At 40.8% G+C, this 17,520-nt stretch overlaps 1 protein-coding gene across 1 annotated transcript; it reads right to left on the bottom strand.

The window, feature by feature from the left end:
- Positions 1-791: 791 nt before the first annotated feature.
- Positions 792-7,451, bottom strand: LOC111178927 (HLA class II histocompatibility antigen, DQ alpha 2 chain). The gene is made up of 5 exons (XM_022582145.2): positions 7,319-7,451; positions 3,146-3,394; positions 2,407-2,688; positions 1,974-2,148; positions 792-1,806 (listed from the first exon to the last, which is right to left on the bottom strand). The coding sequence occupies exons 1-4, from the start codon at positions 7,398-7,400 to the stop codon at positions 1,994-1,996; spliced, it is 768 nt and encodes a 255-aa protein (XP_022437853.1). The 5' UTR covers positions 7,401-7,451; the 3' UTR covers positions 792-1,806; positions 1,974-1,993.
- Between the last annotated feature and the right edge of the window lie 10,069 nt (positions 7,452-17,520).

Genomic DNA, 17,520 nt, shown 5'->3' with positions numbered 1-17,520 from the left:
CCCTGCATTGGAAGGCAGATTCTTAACCACTGGATCACCAGGGAAGTTCCTCATACTCTCTTTCATACTGTTAGATTTCTCAAACATTTGCTCTGCCCTCTTTAACCTTGTCCTTCACTTACTGTAAACCATCTTGTTTCATCTCAGACATTTATACAAGCCTTCTCTAAACACCAAATTATACTTGGTTCCTGTGCAATACTCTCTCACATTACCTTGTTCTTTTCCTTTATAAATTCTTCAGAGTTTGTACTTGTATGTTTGTGAAACTGTTTCACGTATGTATGCTTCCTCCTATTGGAATGTAAATTCTTCAAAGACAATAAATGTATCTGTTTTCACATTACTTTAATACACTCAGAATGTAGTATGGTATGTAACACAGCATCGCTTCTAAGTGACCATTTTTACATTATAGATTGAACTAGTAATTATATTTAATAAAGTTTGGGGTTTAGCCCAACCAATAATAAAGTGAGCATTACTTTGCTTTCTTTTGCTATTATTCTTTGTTGTATACACACTCTTTAGGGTTACATTTCTGAGAGGTTCTATGGTGTAGAACAGGATTTGGATACTCAGTGTTTCTTAACTGCAATACAAATAAGGAAAACCTTAGAAACCAAAATAACTTCAAACAGAATGCTTCTCTGCTTATTTTTTCTTTTGGCTTTCCTGGAATATCTAAAAAAAACCTTTGTATTATGGAACATTTCAACTATATACAGTAATAGGGAGAATAGTACCATGTATCAACAGTCCAGTTTAAAAAATGATCAGTTCATGGACAATTTTGTAAATCCACCCATTTAATATTATATGCATACTGGGTTATTTTAAAGATAATCTTAGACAATATATAATTTCATTGATAAATATTTTACTATGAAAATCTAAGATATAACAACTTTTTAGAAATATAACAGCAATGCCATTACCACACCTAAAATTATTTCTGATTGTCTCACAATAATTTTTTTTGTTTGTTTGTTTGTTTTTGTGGTACGCAGGCCTCTCATTGTTGTGGCCTCTCCCATTGCGGAGCACAGGCTCCAGACGTGCAGGCTCAGCGGCCATGGCTCACGGGCCCAGCCGCTCCGCGGCATGTGGGATCTTCCCGGACAGGGGCTCAAACCCACGTCCCCTGCATCGGCAGGCGGACTCTCAACCACTGCGCCACCAGGGAAGCCTCTGTCATAACTTTTAAAAGCTATATTAAGATGAGTACAGACTTATTTCTTGGTTTTTGTATTTCTGCTATAACAAATCTACACCATGGGAGAAGAGTATATATTATCTTCAATGATGCCTGAATTAGGGGGGTGGGTGACAGTGCCAAGAATGGGAACAGAAGGAAGAGAGAAATAATAATCTCAGCTAAGATAACAACATATTATTAGTCTACACAGGTTGCTCTTGTGTTACTGGGCATGAAACATGATCTGAGAAACGAAATTAAGGGGCCTAAAGCATAAGGGAACAAGGTCCTAGTCAGCCTTGAGATGAAAGACAGGAAAAGTTTCAATAAAAGGAGGATTCATTGCTTCCATGATGATACTGGATCAGGGTCACTAGGGATTAGGTAACTGGGTGGAATACGCCAGTGATCCCACGGTAGGTAACTACTGAGAACAGAAAAAAATCATCAGGTGGTCAGGGGGAGAATTCCGAGGTCTACGTGAGCTTTAAGGGATAAGTCCCAGAGAAGAGGTGAGAGGAGGAGTGTAAGAGGAGAGAAGCCACATGAAGACAGTTCTAGGTCATCTAGCATGTCCACTCTTCTGCTCTGGTAGACGGGCAGTGCACCTGCAACAGGCCAGACATGAGACTGATGAGACCTAGCGGCCTTCTGTGCAATCATCATGACCTTTCCCAGTTCTCCTCAACTTTTCAACCACATTTGAGTCCACAAACCTCTTCCCACTTTCTTTCCTCCTATACTGTCTCCATTGCTGACAAATCTGAATCCTTACCTTCCCTTCTAGGGTGCAACTCACAAGGGCCCTTGGTGTCTGGAGGGACCACCTGAGCGCAGGCCTTGGATGATGAAGACAGTGCCCACCACGATGCCTACGAGGCCCACAGTCAACCCCAGGGCGCAGACCACAGTCTCTGTCAGCTCTGACATAGGGGTTGGAATCTCAGGTTCTGCAAAAGTGAAGTTGTAAAACTCAGAATACAGAGTGTTGGTTCATGTGCATGTGTTTGGGATGGGGCAGGAGGTGTGGTGTTCATTCTACAAAGACTCAGGGCAGCAGGCTTAGGGAAGAGAGGGAAGTATATCTTTAGAAACACTTGAAGTGTGGAAAACAAGCTCTGGACCCATGTGATTTAGGGGCTAAAAGGCAGGACATTCTGTACTTGATAGAGAAGAGAAAGTATCAAAGGGGTGGAACTCGTACATACCCCAGTGTTTCAGCAGTGGCTCATCCAGGCCCCAGTGTTCCACTTTGCAGTCATAAACATCATCGTCAGAAGGGAGGAAGGTGAGATAACTGATCTTGAGGAAGGAAAGGTCATTCTTCGTGAGGAAGCTGATCTCAGAGACACCCTCTCTGACTGTGTGTCCGTTCCTCAACCATGTGATGTTGATCACAGGAGGATAGATGTTGTCCACAAGACAGATGAGGGTGTTGGGTTGACGCAGCAACACAGGGAACTTAGAAAACACAGTCACCTCAGGAACCTCTGTGGTGAGAAAACAGCACTGATGTGAAATGAGGATAGCTCTGCCCTGAGGTTCTGCATTGCATCCTGGGGGAGCCCTCCCACCAACATTTCCCAGTCTGACATTGGAAGAGCTCTTGTTTCCCTTTTGCTTGCGAGATGCTATTCACTGCCTCTGCTTTATCCCCATGTTCTCTGTGGGCATGCTTGTTAAGGAGCGAGGTCTGTGGGACTCCTCCTTGAGGGATTCAAGGGATATGTTATGGGAGTAGGGATCCTTATATTACATGGAAATATGTGATCTTTGAGAAGAGGGAGGATGAGGGTTCAGTAATTACTATGAGAAAATCTGGGGACTCCTTGGAAAGGAGAGAGTTTTATAGAGTGGTGAAGGGTATCTCTCCTTAGGGAACAAGAGAGTGAGGCCTGGTATGAAACAATAGTTTCAGTAAAGAGAGGCAGAATGGTGGACACCTACCATTGGTAACAGGGGTAAAGTTGGAGCGTTTAATCAGGATATCCAAGTTATGTTTCACCACAGCTATGTTTCTCAGGGCACCCTGTGGGTCAAAACTTGTGAATTCGCTAAACACAGGCAGCCGCCAGACAGTCTCCTTCTTCTCCAGGTCCACATAAAACAGCTCATCTCCATCAAATTCTTGGGTGTACTGGCCAGAGGGCCCAAAAGACTGGTAGATAGTTGTGCCATAGGACGCAACGTGGTCAGCTGATAAGTGAAGGTGAGGGGCAGGAAGGTGCAAAACAGAGGGAGAGGAAAGAACCATGTTAAACAAAGTTACAGAAGAAACAACTCTCAAACATTGTAGTCTTCACCTCTGGCACAGTCTCGAAGCAAAATTCCCAGCACCTGTTTCCTTCGCCCTCAGTGTTGGTAGCTGTCCTGTTAGAATCCAGTCTGTCTTTCCACTATAACATATGCTCAGAAGGGTGGACTTTTCACAGGCCCTGTTTACTGCTATTTCCTGCATGTCCAGCTCAGTACCTGGCACATTGTAGGCTTGTGATAAATATCATAATGGAAAGAAAGAAGAAATAAGGGAATGAATGAATGATCATGGTGTTAGTTTACTTCCCTTTGCTTCATAAGTTTTCTTTCTCACTTACTTCTTTCATCAGTTAATAACACATTCATTATGGTTCCTCTCCCCTCAGGACTGGCTCAGAGCAGAACGTTTTCTATACAAGATTCATTTCTTATTGATTGATTGATTGATTGATTGTGGTACGCGGGCCTCTCACTGTTGTGGCCTCTCCCGTCGCGGAGCACAGGCTCCGGACACGCAGGCTCAGCGGCCATGGCTCACGGGCCCAGCCGCTCCACGGCATGTGGGATCTTCCCGGACCGGGGCATGAACCTGTGTCCCCTGCATCAGCAGGCGGACTCTCAAACACTGCGCCACCAGGGAAGCCCCATCTTATTTTTTTTAAACCAAGGAAAAGCACACGGGATCTTACTATTTTAAAAGAGTTTCCTCTAACTGTTACAGGGTGTAAGAACGAGTATGACAAGGACAGTGACAGTATTACAAAACATATAAAGAATAAACAGTGGTTTTAAGTTGTCTGTTTTGTTAACAGTAGTGATCCTTAAAGGAGAGTGCTTGATTGCTTCTGAAGTAAGAAATGGAAGTTTTATTTTGGATTTCTGTTATTTCCCACCCCTATTTTTTTCTTTAAGGAGGTTACTAAACTTCTTTTTCTGACTCAACACGTATTTGTTGAGGACTCAAGGTACTGTGCTGCTGTTTTCTTCAAATGGACAATATACTTTTCTGAGGATGCCAAAGCAGAATGGCAACCGGTTCAGTTGGACTCTACTCAAGTAAGCCTGACTGGACAATTTTGTCCAGACACATACAAGCCTTTTATCATTTTCTCTTTCCTTCCTTCCTCAATTACTGAGCATCAACAGGGTTTCAGACATTGTGGGAGGCAAAGAGTAAAACATCAATCAGGCATGGTCTCTGCCAACAAGGAGAATATTGATTAACGGGAGAGTCAGGTGAGTAAAGGAGGAAGTACAGTGTACTGTACTGAATTCTGGTGTGGATGTATCCAACATCCTCATCTGACCTTATCTATTAATCAAACCAAATGACATTATCCTTTCATGTTCCTTGGTCTTTGCAGGGGTCTGTTTTTTTTTTTTTTCCCCTGAAATGAAATTATCTGTTAGGATTTTCTGGACACCTCCAGTTCATTCTTTTTTTAAAATTTAATTAATTAATTAATTTATTTATTTTTGGCTGTGTTGGGTCTTTGTTGCTGCGTGCGGGCTTTCTCTATTTGCATCCAGTGGGGGCTACTCTTCGTTGAGGTGAGCAGGTTTCTCATTGTGGTGGCTTCTCTTGTTGTGGAGCACATGCTCTAGATGCGCGGGCTTCAGTAGTTGTGGCTTGTGGGCTCTAGAGTGCAGGCTCAGTAGTTGTGGTGCACGGGCTTAGTTGCTCCACGGCATGTGGAATCTTCCTGGACCAGGGATCGAACCCATGTCCTCTGCATTGGCAGGTGGATTCTTAACCACTGTGCCACCAGGGAAGCCCCAGTTCATTCTTGAAGTTTCTGCTTAGTTACCAACTTTTTAGCTAAGTTCTCTCATTACACATGTTTTTGCTCACATTATAACCTCCAACCTCTCCATCCCAGTGTCCTGCTTTCAGGTCAATCTATTCCTCATCATTACCCAGCATGACCCCTTGGTTGATCACTTAAAAGGCCTTCCAACGTAGCCTTCTTATCCCTATAGTGAATATTCTTGACTCCTTTTCAACCATGAATGTATGCAATTATTCTCTTCATCGGCTACTTGTCCTGAGTTGCCAGCACTGAAGAGCATAGCACTGCTATGCCAACTGGAACCAATTCACTTTTACAGCTTCAGCCTCAGCTGCATCCATTGCCCTGCTCAGCAATACTCCTTCTGTTTTTCTGCACCATTTTCTTAGCATTACTAATCTTAGTACATTCTATGGGGCAGATAGCATGTCTTTTCATTTTTGCATCCCCCAAACTTAGCCTCCTGCGTGTTCAAAAATGTGTACAAAATGTCACTTACTATTCTTGAGGATCACAGAGACTTTGGGGAAGACTGACAAGCACAGAGGTAGCAGAATTATATGACAATCAGAATCAGCAGTGACCAGGGCTGCAGTATGATTGTGAGCCCTAAGCGCTGTTGCATAAGCGAGCTTTCCTCCATAAAAATATTAAAAGTCATATTTTATGGCCATACTGGTATAAGGACAAATATAATCTAGGCTAAATTAAAAATTAAAACATTTTCTTCTACCCTGAAAGTTCATTTTTTTTTCTAATTAAAATAATAAAATATTTTTATGGAGCCCTATAAGGACTGCAGGCCCTTGGCCTGTGTCCCCTGTGACCAATGAGGAAGTCGAGCCTGACCAGGACACTCTAGTGTGACGCTGAAGAAACAAAATTTAGAAGTGCTCTGGAGAAGTACGTGAAACTTCCACTACCACACACAATTAGAATGGGAGCATTCATGGTTAGCAAAGTTGCTTGAAGATTAGAGTAACCCTCCATTTCACTTCCCTTTTGAACTAAGTATCTGGCCTTTCTACTTTGGTTTTTACAAACTCACTCAATGTCTATAAAATAACAAAGATGTGGGCCAGGGATGGATCCTGGAAGGAAAGGAAGACGAAGGAATGTAAGAAAGGAGGGTGGAAGGAGGGGGACAGCAAAGGCAGAGGGGCCTAAGGGACCAAATAAATAATCTGTGCTTGCCCATTCTTCTTGAAGGACTTCCTTAGATGGGGCAAAGAACTGGTAATTTGGGCTAACAATTTGAAAACAATATAATTTGATTCATCAAGTTTCTTATCATAAAGTTCTCAATTTTAAAATAAAAATAAGGAAATTTCTTACTTTGTTAAAGAAAATAAAGCAGAGCTACACTTGTAACGGTAAAACTAAAAAAATAAGAATAATCTTTGACATTTGTGTGTCTTAATCACTTAGAAAGCATTTCTACACACGTCTTTTACTTGGTTATTTGTGAAGTGACATGTATGAGGTAACTGAGGTTAAGTGAGGACCCTGTGGTAAAACGCCTTGTGTAAAGGCATTCTGCTGGGCTTGCTTACCCTCTCCCCACCTGTGCGAGATGACAGCATGAAAATGTATGTAGATCTGAGACTGAAAAGGTCACCCTTCTTTGTATCTACACAGTATACAGAATTCATGGAACTGTTTGCCCCAAGATACACTTTAGGAGAAATATACAAAAAGCTTCAAAATTTGCTCAGAGAAATTTGGGAGCAATAGTTCATAAAATTTTAGTAACAAAATATCCACTTATGGAAACGTTTCTAATTTTTGAGGCAATAATGAATGAATGCGCTAGAGCCCTCCAGGACATATTCACTGGATCCAATATCAGAAACAGAATAATGTCCTTGGTGAGCTCTGCAACAGCACAAGTAGCAAAGAGAGTGGGTCTGGACTCTGGTTTCCTGCAGGAGGAATGACTCTAAGTTTTAGATTTGCTTAATATTGAGAACGCTTTGAGGAGTCGCTATTGTTTCTAGGCCAAACTCTATCTTTTTTTCCCTTCAATTCCCTGTTCCCCAACTCTAGTCCCCACATCCCTCAACCATGCACTCACCCACAATGTCTTCACCTCCACAGGGGCTCATCATGATGGTCAGGGTGAGGGTCCCCAGAATCAGAGCTCTGTTCAGGACCATCCTCTTTTAAGGGGGTCTCAGCAGTTGCCGTGCTGAGTTGCAGAGCAATGATGAGGGCTGAGCTGAGAAGGAACGCTGTAGACACCCAAACCACACTCTGCCAGGTCAGGATTTGGCCAATCAGAAAAATCCCCTGTGATGACACCTCAGTTGCCAGATGAAGACTTTGTACTAAGAGGCCTCGAAGGGGCTGGGAAATCTCTTGGTTCTGAGGCGGCCTCCACTCAGAGTGGACCTGAGGGAATTTTCTATGAAAGGAGGGAGGGTATTAAATCAGAGTCTTCTCACTTATGTGTATGCCTGCTGGTGACAAGAGGGCTGGGAATTTCTGAGCAGCCTCGTGGACAGATGAAGTCATCACTAATATGGTGTCCGACAGGATATTCTGGGCTATAACTTCCAGGGTCTCTCCCCTGAGTTCGTCCCCCTCCCTGGCAGGCCCCACCTCCTCCCATTTCTCTTGCCTCCTTATGTGGGTTAACTGTCTTTCTCTTTGCTTCCATAGTGCATATGGAATTCTCTAAATATTGAGTTGATCCAAGTGATTTCTGCTGGTGATAGCCAAGGAAAACCTTTGCCTTTTCTACTTATAGGAATCCAGTTGAGTAAATTTTTCTTTTCGTACTCTCAAAAGCTTTTAAAATTACCCAGGGCAATAAAAGTACTTGTAATGTCGTGTAATGCTGCCTAAAATAACTGCATGATCTTTCATTTGAATTTTTTCCCTGTCTTGAGTATTCTTTATGCTCTATATTTTGGTGAACCTATCTACTTTTAAAGGAATTTGGAGAGCATTGATTACATTAAAGAAAGCTCTGGCTGGCATGCTGTATAATTTTTTTAAACTTAAGAATGTCAAGTCAAATATTGAGGGTAGAATTCAGGGAATTGTTCTGACTTAGAAAATGTTCTTCCTTTAATCTACTGGATATTTTAATATTTTTTATCCTGCCACATTAAAACCCCAGGTATTTGTGAGGGACTAAGGACTGAGCTAAAGTGAAAGACAATTTTTAGTGGGGAACTTACTTTTTCAGAAGAATTGATTTTCTGTGTGTTATGGAAACCACAGGTTAATGGGGTTCCATTTAGAATCAATCCCCCTGTCCCTGTTAGATGGCCCCCAGTTTCTCAGCACTGTCTTACCTCACAGTGACAAAGACTATAAAGAAGAGCGAGACAGAAAAAGCCCTGGCATCTGGGAGCTGCCTGGGACTATTAATTAGGCCTTGGTGTTGCCAGGAGCTGGCCTGCGACTCATAACTAGGTTTTGGTGTTTTCTTGCTGAACATAAGCAACGTCGTATAGCAACAGCATCAGACAGCCATTCTGTGACCATCAGCCTTTCTGCTTTGACTATCAAAGCAGAAAACAAGGCCACTCAGTAATCATGTCTCAACACAGACAAAACATGAACTGTGTCCAAATCACAAAAATGACCAAGCGTACTTCTCCCCTAGATAATATGAATGACCTCTGCTTCTTTCCTAATTACAGCTTTAGCCTCAGTATAATCTTCCTTTCTCCTAGGGAAGATTTATTAAGATGCCCGATAACAGAATTACCCCACTTCACCACCCACTTCTTGAGAGAATCCAATTAAGAACAAAGTCTCTGTTTCTTAAATCCTCCTCAAGATCACCTAACACAAGCCCAGATCCTATAATAGTTTAAGGGTCTGTTTCATGTGTTGCCTAGGCTGTGGTCCTCAGTTATCCACTCAAACATTAACCTAGGTGTTGCTCTGAAGTTATCTTATAGATGTGATTAAGGTCCAAAATCAGTTGACATTATGTAAGAGAGATTATTCTAGATAATCTAGGTGAGGCTGGACGAATCAGGTGAAAAGTCTCAAGAGCAGACCTGAGGTTTCCCTGAGGGGAAGAGATTTCACTGTGGGCTGCAGCTTCAGCCTGTGCTGAAATTTCCAGCCTGCCTTTCCTGACAATAGCCCTCCCTATGGGTCTTGGACTTGCCTAGCCCACCCCACAACTGTGTAAACTAATTCTTTGCAGTGAATCTCTTAAAAGATCTCACCAACAGGTTCTGCTTCTTTGGTTCCAACATCTTCATATTGAGATGCTCATGATTCCCCATGGTGAGTTTATGAACAATACAACCAACTTGTTCATCCATGGATGTGCTTCCGATGATCCTTGGCTGAAGACGTTAACAGCACTTCATTAGATTATTGTGAGGAACATAGACATACTGCACCTGGAATGAAAAATTCCCACAGCTCTTTATACTTGTAATAAATTAATATCATCCCCATTTTACAAGGAGGACATCAAATTTCAGAAAGGTGAAAGGATTTGCCCAAAGTCACACAGCTGGTGAGTGCAGAGCTGAAATGTGACAAGGGCAAGCCACAAGTCCCTGTGAGAGAGGGAGGGGGTCTCCTGCGTGGATTCAGAATACAGTGTCCTGACATAATTAGGATAAATATTTGACCCTACAGGTGGCCTTATCATTCTTTCTAGTCTCTCCCATTATGGACCAAGAGAAATTTTGAGGTTCTACTTGAGATGTGCTCCTTTTACCATGCAGCATCCTCCTTTCTATGCAGAAATAACATGTTTCTATGCTTTTTTTCTGGATCCAGACTTACCTGCTTTATATCTTAAATAAATCACTTACAGTTTGGCAAATGGTCAAAACTTTTCCTGACGGTGCTTCAGAATTTCACCTACTAATATTACAGTTAAAAGAATTCAACTCAAATTAGGAAGTTAGGACATTAAACACTCAGGATCAGAACTGTATCTTAGATGGGAAGTTGAAGACCAGTCTCAGATTTCACATCCAGTGGGATGCAGGGGAATTCCAAGCAGGCAATGTTACTAGCTAAGAGATAGAAGATGAGCTTTTCTGTCCTTAACTTGACTTTGTGTCCCTCCTTTTCCTGCAATCACACAATGAACCTTGTTCTAGTTGCTTCTGTCTTCAGGTCATAATTTTAACATAAAGTAAAATTATGAGTGAATTAAACTCAGAGGAATGGTGTACCACTTTGACAAAAACCAATTTGTGACCTTTGTCTAAAAGGAAAATAAAAGACCCTTTTCATAAATTAATGGTGGAAATGAAATTTGCAGTTTAAAATATTAATTTAGACCAAAAAGTTTCTATTTTTTTTAACATCTTTATTGGAATGTAATTGCTTTACAATGTTATGTTAGTTTCTGCTGTATAACAAAGTGAATCAGCTATATGTATACGTATATACCCATATCCCCTCCATCTTGCGTCTCCCTCCCACCCTCTCTATTCCACTCCTCTATGTGGTCACAAAACACCGAGCTGATCTCCCTCTGCTATGTAGCTGCTTCCCACTAGCTATCTATTTTACATTGGGTAGTGTATATATGTGAGTGCCACTCTCTCACTTTGTCCCAGCTTACCCTTCCCCCTCCCCGTGTCCTCAAGTCCATTCTCTACATCTGCGTCTTCATTCCTGTCCTGCCCCTGGGTTCATCAGAACCTCTTTTTTTAAAGATTCCATATATATGTGTTAGCATACGGTATTTGTTTTCTCTTTGTGACTTACTTCACTCTGTATGACAGACTCTAGGTCCATCCACTTCACTGCAAATAACTCAGTTTCGTTTCTTTTTATGGTTGAGCAATATTCCATTGTATATATGTGCCACATCTTCTTTATCCATTCATCTGTTGATGGACACTTTGGTTGCTTCCATGTCCTGGCTGTTGTAAATAGTGCTGCAGTGAACTTTGTGGTACATGACTCTTTTTGAATTATGGTTTTCTCAGGGTATATGCCCAGTAGTGGGATTGCTGGGTCGTATGGTAGTTCTATTTGTAGTTTTTTAAGGAAGCTCCATACTGTTCTCCATAGTGGCTGTATCAATTTACATTCCCACCAACAGTGCAAGAGGGTTCCCTTTTCTCCACACCTTCTCCAGCATTTATTGTTTGTAGATTTTTTTGATGATGGCCATTCTGACCGGTGTGAGGTGATACCTCATTGTAGTTTTGATTTACATTTCTCTAATGATTAGTGATGTTGAGCATCCTTTCATGTGTTTGTTGGCAATCTGTATATCTTCTTTGGAGAAATGTCTCTTTAGGTCTTCTGCCCATTTTTGGATTGCGTTTTTTATTTTTTTAATATTGAGCTACATGAACTGCTTGTAAATTTTGGAGATTAATCCTTGGTCAGTTGCTTCATTTGCAAATATTTTCTCCCATTCTGAGGGTTGTCTTTTCGTTTTGTTTATGGTTTCCTTTGCTGTGCAAAAGCTTTGAAGTTTCATGAGGTCCCATTTGTTTATTTTTGTTTTTATTTCCATTTCTCTAGGAGGTGGGTCAAAAGGGATCTTGCTGTGATTTATGTCACTGAGTGTTCTGCCTATGTTTTCCTCTAAGAGTTTTATAGTGTCTGGCCTTACATTTAGGCCTTTAATCCATTTTGAGTTTATTTTTGTGTATGTTGTTAGGGAGTGTTCTAATTTCATTCTTTTACATGTAGCTATCCAGTTTTCCCAGCACCACTTATTGAAGAGGTTGTCTTTTCTCTGTTGCATATTCTTGCCTCCTTTATCAAAAATTAGGTGACCACATGTGCGTGGGTTTATCTCTGGGCTTTCTATCCTGTTCCATTGATCTATCTTTCTGTTTTTGTGCCAGTACCATACTGTCTTGATTACTCTAGCTTTGTAGTACAGTCTGAAGTCAGGGAGCCTGATTCCTCAAGCTCCGTTTTTCTTTCTCAAGATTGCTTTGGCTATTCGAGGTCTTTTGTGTTTCCATACAAATTGTGAAATTTTTTGTTCTAGTTTTGTGAAAAATGCCATTGGTTGTTTGATAGGGATTGCATTGAATCTGTACATTGCTTTGGGTAGTATAGTCATTTTCACAATGTTGATTCTTCCAAACCAAGAATATGGTATCTCTCTCCATCTGTTTGTATCATCTTTAATTTCTTTCTTCAGTGTCTTATAATTTTCTGCATACAGGTCTTTTGTCTTCTTAGGTAGGTTTATTCCTAGGTATTTTATTCTTTTTGTTGCAATGGTGAATGGGATTATTTCCTTAATTTCTCTTTCAGATTTTTCGTCATTAGTGTATAGGAATGCAAACAATTTCTGTGCATTAATTTTGTATCCTGCTACTTTACCAAGTTCATTGATTAGCTCTAGTAGTTTTCTGGTGGCATCTTTAGGATTCTCTATGTATAGTGTCATGTCATCTGCAAACAGTGACAGTTTTACTACTTCTTTTCCGATTTGGATTACTTTTATTTCTTTTTATTCTCTGATTGCTGTGGCTAAAACTTCCAAAACTATATTGAAATGGTTTCAGTTTTTCACCATTGACAATGATGTTGGCTGTGGGTTTGTCATATATGACCTTTATTATGTTGAGGTAGGTTCCCTTTATGCCTACTTTTGGGAGAGTTTTTATCATAATTGCGTGTTGAATTTTATCAAAAGCTTTTTCTGCATCTATTGAGATTATCATATAGTTTTTATCCTTCAGTTTGTTAATATGGTGTATCACAGTAATTGATTTGCATATATTGAAGAATTCTTGCATTCCTGGGATAAACCCCACTTGATCATGGTCTATGATCCTTTTAATGTGGTGTTAGATTCTGTTTGCTAGTATTTTGTTGAGGATTTTTGCATCTATTTGTTCATCAGAGATATTGGCCTGTAGTTTTCTTTTTTTGTGACATCTTTGTCTGGTTTTGGTATCAGGGTGATGGTAGCCTCGTAGGATGAGTTTGGGAGTGTTCCTCCCTCTGCTATGTTTTGGAAGAGTTTGAGAAGAATAGGTGTTAGTTTTTCTCTAAATGTTTGGTAGATTCACCTCCGAAGACATCTGGTCCTGGGCTTTTGTTTGTTGGAAGATTTTTAATCACAGTTTCAATTTCAGTGCTTGTGATTGGCCTGTTTATATTTCCTATTTCTTCCTGGTTCAGTCTTGGAAGGTTGTGCTTTTCTAAGAATTTGTCCATTTCTTCCAGGTTGTGCATTGGCATTTAGTTGCTTGTAGTAACCTCTCATGATCCTTTGTATTTCTGCAGTGTCAGTTTTTACTTCTCCTTTTTCGTTTTTAATTCTGTTGATTTGAGTCTTCTCCCTTTTTTTCTTGATGAGTCTGGCTAATGGTTTATCAATTTTGTTTATCTTCTCAGAGAACCAGCTTTTAGATTTATTGATCTTTGCTAGTGTTTACTTCATTTCCTTTTCATTTATTTCTGATCTGATTTTTATGATTTCTTTTCTTCTGCTAACTTTGGGGTTATTTTATTCTTCTTTCTCTAATTGATTTAGTTGTAAGGTTAGGTTGCTTATTTGAGATTTTTCTTGTTTCTTGAGGTTGGATTGTATTGCTATAAACTTCCCTCTTAGAACTGCTTTTGCTGTATCCCATAGGTTTTGGGTCATCATGTTTTCATTGTCATTTGTTTCTAGGTATTTTTTGATTTCCTCTTTGATTCCTTCAGTGATCTCTTGGTTATTTGGTAGTGTATTGATTAGCCACCACATGTTCGTATTTTTTACAGTTTTTTTCCTGTAATTTATATCTAGTCTCATAGCACTGTGGTCGGTAAAGATACTTGATATGATTTCAGTTTTCTTAAATTTACCAAGGCTTGATTTGTGACCCAAGATATGATATATCCTGGAGAATGTTCCATGAGCACTCGCGAAGAAAGTGTATTCTGTTATTTTTGGATGGAATGTCCTATAAATATCAATTAAGTCCATCTTGTTTAATGTGTTATTTAAAGCTTGTGTTTCCTTATTTATTTTCATTTTGGATGGTCTGTCCATTGGCGAAAGTGGGGTGATAAAGTCCACTACTCTTATTGTGTTACTGTCAATTTCCCCTTTTATGGCTTTAACATTTGTCTTATGTACTGAGGTTCTCCTATGTTAGGTGCATAAATATTTACAACTGTTGTATCTTCTTTTGGATTGATCCATTGATCATTATGTAGTGTCCTTCTTTGTCTCTTGTAATAGTGTTTATTCTAAAGTCTATTTTGTCTGATATGAGAATTGCTACTCCAGCTTTCTTTTGAGTTCCATTTGCATGGAATATCTTTTTCCATCTCCTCACTTCCAGTCTGTATGTGTCCCTAGGTCTGAAGTGGGTCTCTTGTAGACAGCATATATACGGGTCTTGATTTTGTATCCATTCAGCCAGTCTATTTCATTTTTTTTACATATATATATATTTAAACATCTTTATTGGAGTATAATTGCTTTACAATGGTGTGTTTGTTTCTGCTTCATAACAAAGTGAATCAGCTATATATATACATATATCCCCATATCTCCTCTCTCTTGCATCTCCCTCCCACCCTCCCTATCCCACCCCTCTAGGTGGTCACAAAGCACTGAGCTGATCTCCCTGTGCTATGCAACTGCTTCCCACTAGCTATCTATTTTACATTTGTTAGTATATATAAATCCATGCCACTCTCTCACTTCATCCCAGCTTACCTTTCACCCTCCGCATGTCCTCAAGTCCATTCTCTACGTCTACGTCTTTATTCCTGTCCTGCCCCTAGGTTCTTTAGAACCATTTTTTTTTGATTCCATATATATATGTGTGTGTTAGTATACAGTATTTATTTTTCTCTTTTTGACTTACTTCACTCTGTATGACAGTCTATGTCTTTTGGTTGGAGCATTTAATCCATTTACATTTAAGGTAGTTATCGATATGTATGTTCCTAATACCATTTTCTTAATTGTTTTGGGTTGGTTTTTGTAGGTCTTTTTCTTCTCTTGTGTTTCCTGCCTAGAGAAGTTCCTTTAGCATTTGTTGTAAAGCTCGTTTGGTGATGCTGAATTCTCTTAATTTTTCCCTGTCTGTAAAAGTTTAATTTCTCCATTGAATCTGAATGAGATCCTTGCTGGGTAGAGTAATCGTGGTTGTAGGTTTTCCCCTTTCATCACTTTAAATATGTCCTGCCACTCCCTTCTGGCTTGCAGAGTTTCTGCTGAAAAAAACAGCTGTTAACCTTATGGGGATTCCCTTGTATGTTATTTGTTGCTCTTCCCTTGCTGCTTTTTATATTTTTTCTTTGTATTTAATTTTTGATAGTTTGATTAATATGTGTCTTGGCATGTTTCTCTTTGGATTTATTCTGTATGGGACTCTCTGCACTTCCTGGACTTGATCGACCGTTTCCTTTCCCCTGTTAGGGAAGTTTCAACTATAATCTCTTCCAATATTTTCTCAGACCCTTTCTTTTTACCTTCTTCTTCTGGGACCCCTATGATTCAAATGTTGGTGCATTTAATGTTGTCACAGATGTTTCTGAGACTGTCCTCAATTCTTTTCATTATTTTTTCTTTATTCTGCTCTACGGTAGTTATTTCCACTATTTTATCTTCCAGGTCCCTTATCCGTTTTTCTGCCTCAGTTATTCTGCTATTGATTCCTTCTAGAGAATTTTTAACTTCATTTATTGTGTTGTTCATCATTGTTTGTTTGCTTTTTAGTTCTTCTAGGTCCTTGTTTAACATTTCTTGTATTTTCTTCATTCTATTTCCAAGATTTTGGATCATCTTTACTATCATTACTCGGAATTCTTTTTCAGGTAGACTGCCTATTTCCTCATTTGTTTGGTCTGGTGGGTTTTTACCTTGTTATTTCATCTGCTGCATATTTCTCTGTCTTCTCATTTTGTTAAACTTACTGTGTTTGGGGTCTGCTTTTCTCAGTCTGCAGGTTCATAGTTCCCGTTGTTTTTTGTGTCTGCCTCCAGTGGGTGAGGTTGGTTTAGTGGCTTGTGTAGGCTTCCTGGTGGAGGAGACTGGTGCCTGTGTTCTGGTTTGTGGAGCTGGATCTTGTCTTTCTGGTGGGGAGGGCCATGTCTGGTGGTGTGTTTTGGGGTGTCTGTGAACTTAGTATGATGTTAGGCAGCCTCTCTGCTAATGAACTGGGTTGTGTTCCTGTCTTGCTAGTTGTTTGGCATGGGACGTCCAGCACTGAAGCTTGCTGGCCATTGGGTGGAGCTGGGTCTTAGCACTGAGATGGAGATCTCTGGGAGAGCTCTTGCCAATTGATATTATGTGGGGCTGGGGGGCCTCTGGTGGTCCAGTGACCTGAACTCGGCTCTCCCACCTCAGAGACTCAGACCTGACACCAGGCCGGAGCACCAATACCCTGTCTGCCACACAGCTCAGAAGAAAAAGGAGAAAAAAAGAAAGAAAGGGAAAATTATTAAAATTAAAAAAAGAGAGCAACAAAGCCAATAAACAAAACCAGAAATGATAATAGGAGCTAAAAACTAAACTATGATAAACATATAATTCAGAAACAATCAGTCACAGACAGCAAACCCCAAGTCTACCATTGCTTCCAAAGTCCACTGCCTCAATTTTGGGATGACTCATTGTCCATTCAGGTCTTCCACAGATGCAAGTACATCAAGTTGATTGTGGGGATTTAATCTGCTGCTCCTGAGGCTGCTGGGAGAAATTTCCCTTTCTCTTTTTTGTTTGTACAGGTCCTGGGGTTCAGCTTTGGCTTTGGCCCCACTTCTGCGTGTAGGTCAACCTCAGGCATCTGTTTCCCATCCAGACAGGAGGGGGTTAATGCAGCGGCCGATTGGGGGCTCTTGCTCTCTCAGGCCAGGGGGAGGGAGGGGTAGTACAGTCATAATTGGAATGTAGGGCGGGCCTGCAGTGGCAGAGACCAACGTGACATTGCAACAGCCTGAGGCACACCATGTGTTCTCCTGGGGAAGTTGTCCCTGGATCTTGGGACCCTGGCAGTGGCGGGCTGCATAGGATCCCCAGGGGGCAGGTGTGGATAGTGGCCTGTGCTCACACACAGGCTTCTTGGTGGCTGCAGCAGCAGCTTTAGTGTTTCATGCCCGTCTCTGGGGTCTGGACTGACAGTCACAACTTGTGCCCATCTCTAGAGCTTGCTTAGTCTGTGTTCTGCCTTCTGTGGGTACACAGGGAAGGAATCCCCTCTCCTTATGCGCCCAAGAACAATGGTCTCTTGCCTCTTCAGCAGGTGCAGACTTTTTCCCGTACTCCTTCCGGGCTAGCTGTGGTGCACTAGCCTCCTCAGGCTGTCTTCACACACCAACCCCAGTCTTTTCCCTGGGGTCTGACCTCCG

Source organism: Delphinapterus leucas, chromosome 10, assembly GCF_059928025.1.
Source record: "Delphinapterus leucas isolate spDelLeu-1000000601 "Yukka" chromosome 10, BTC_Dleu_Yukka2, whole genome shotgun sequence".
In the NCBI taxonomy this organism is placed as follows: Eukaryota; Metazoa; Chordata; class Mammalia; order Artiodactyla; family Monodontidae; genus Delphinapterus; species Delphinapterus leucas.
The sequence above is the reverse complement of the archived record's forward strand: the minus strand, read 5'-3'. Positions and strand labels throughout refer to the sequence as shown.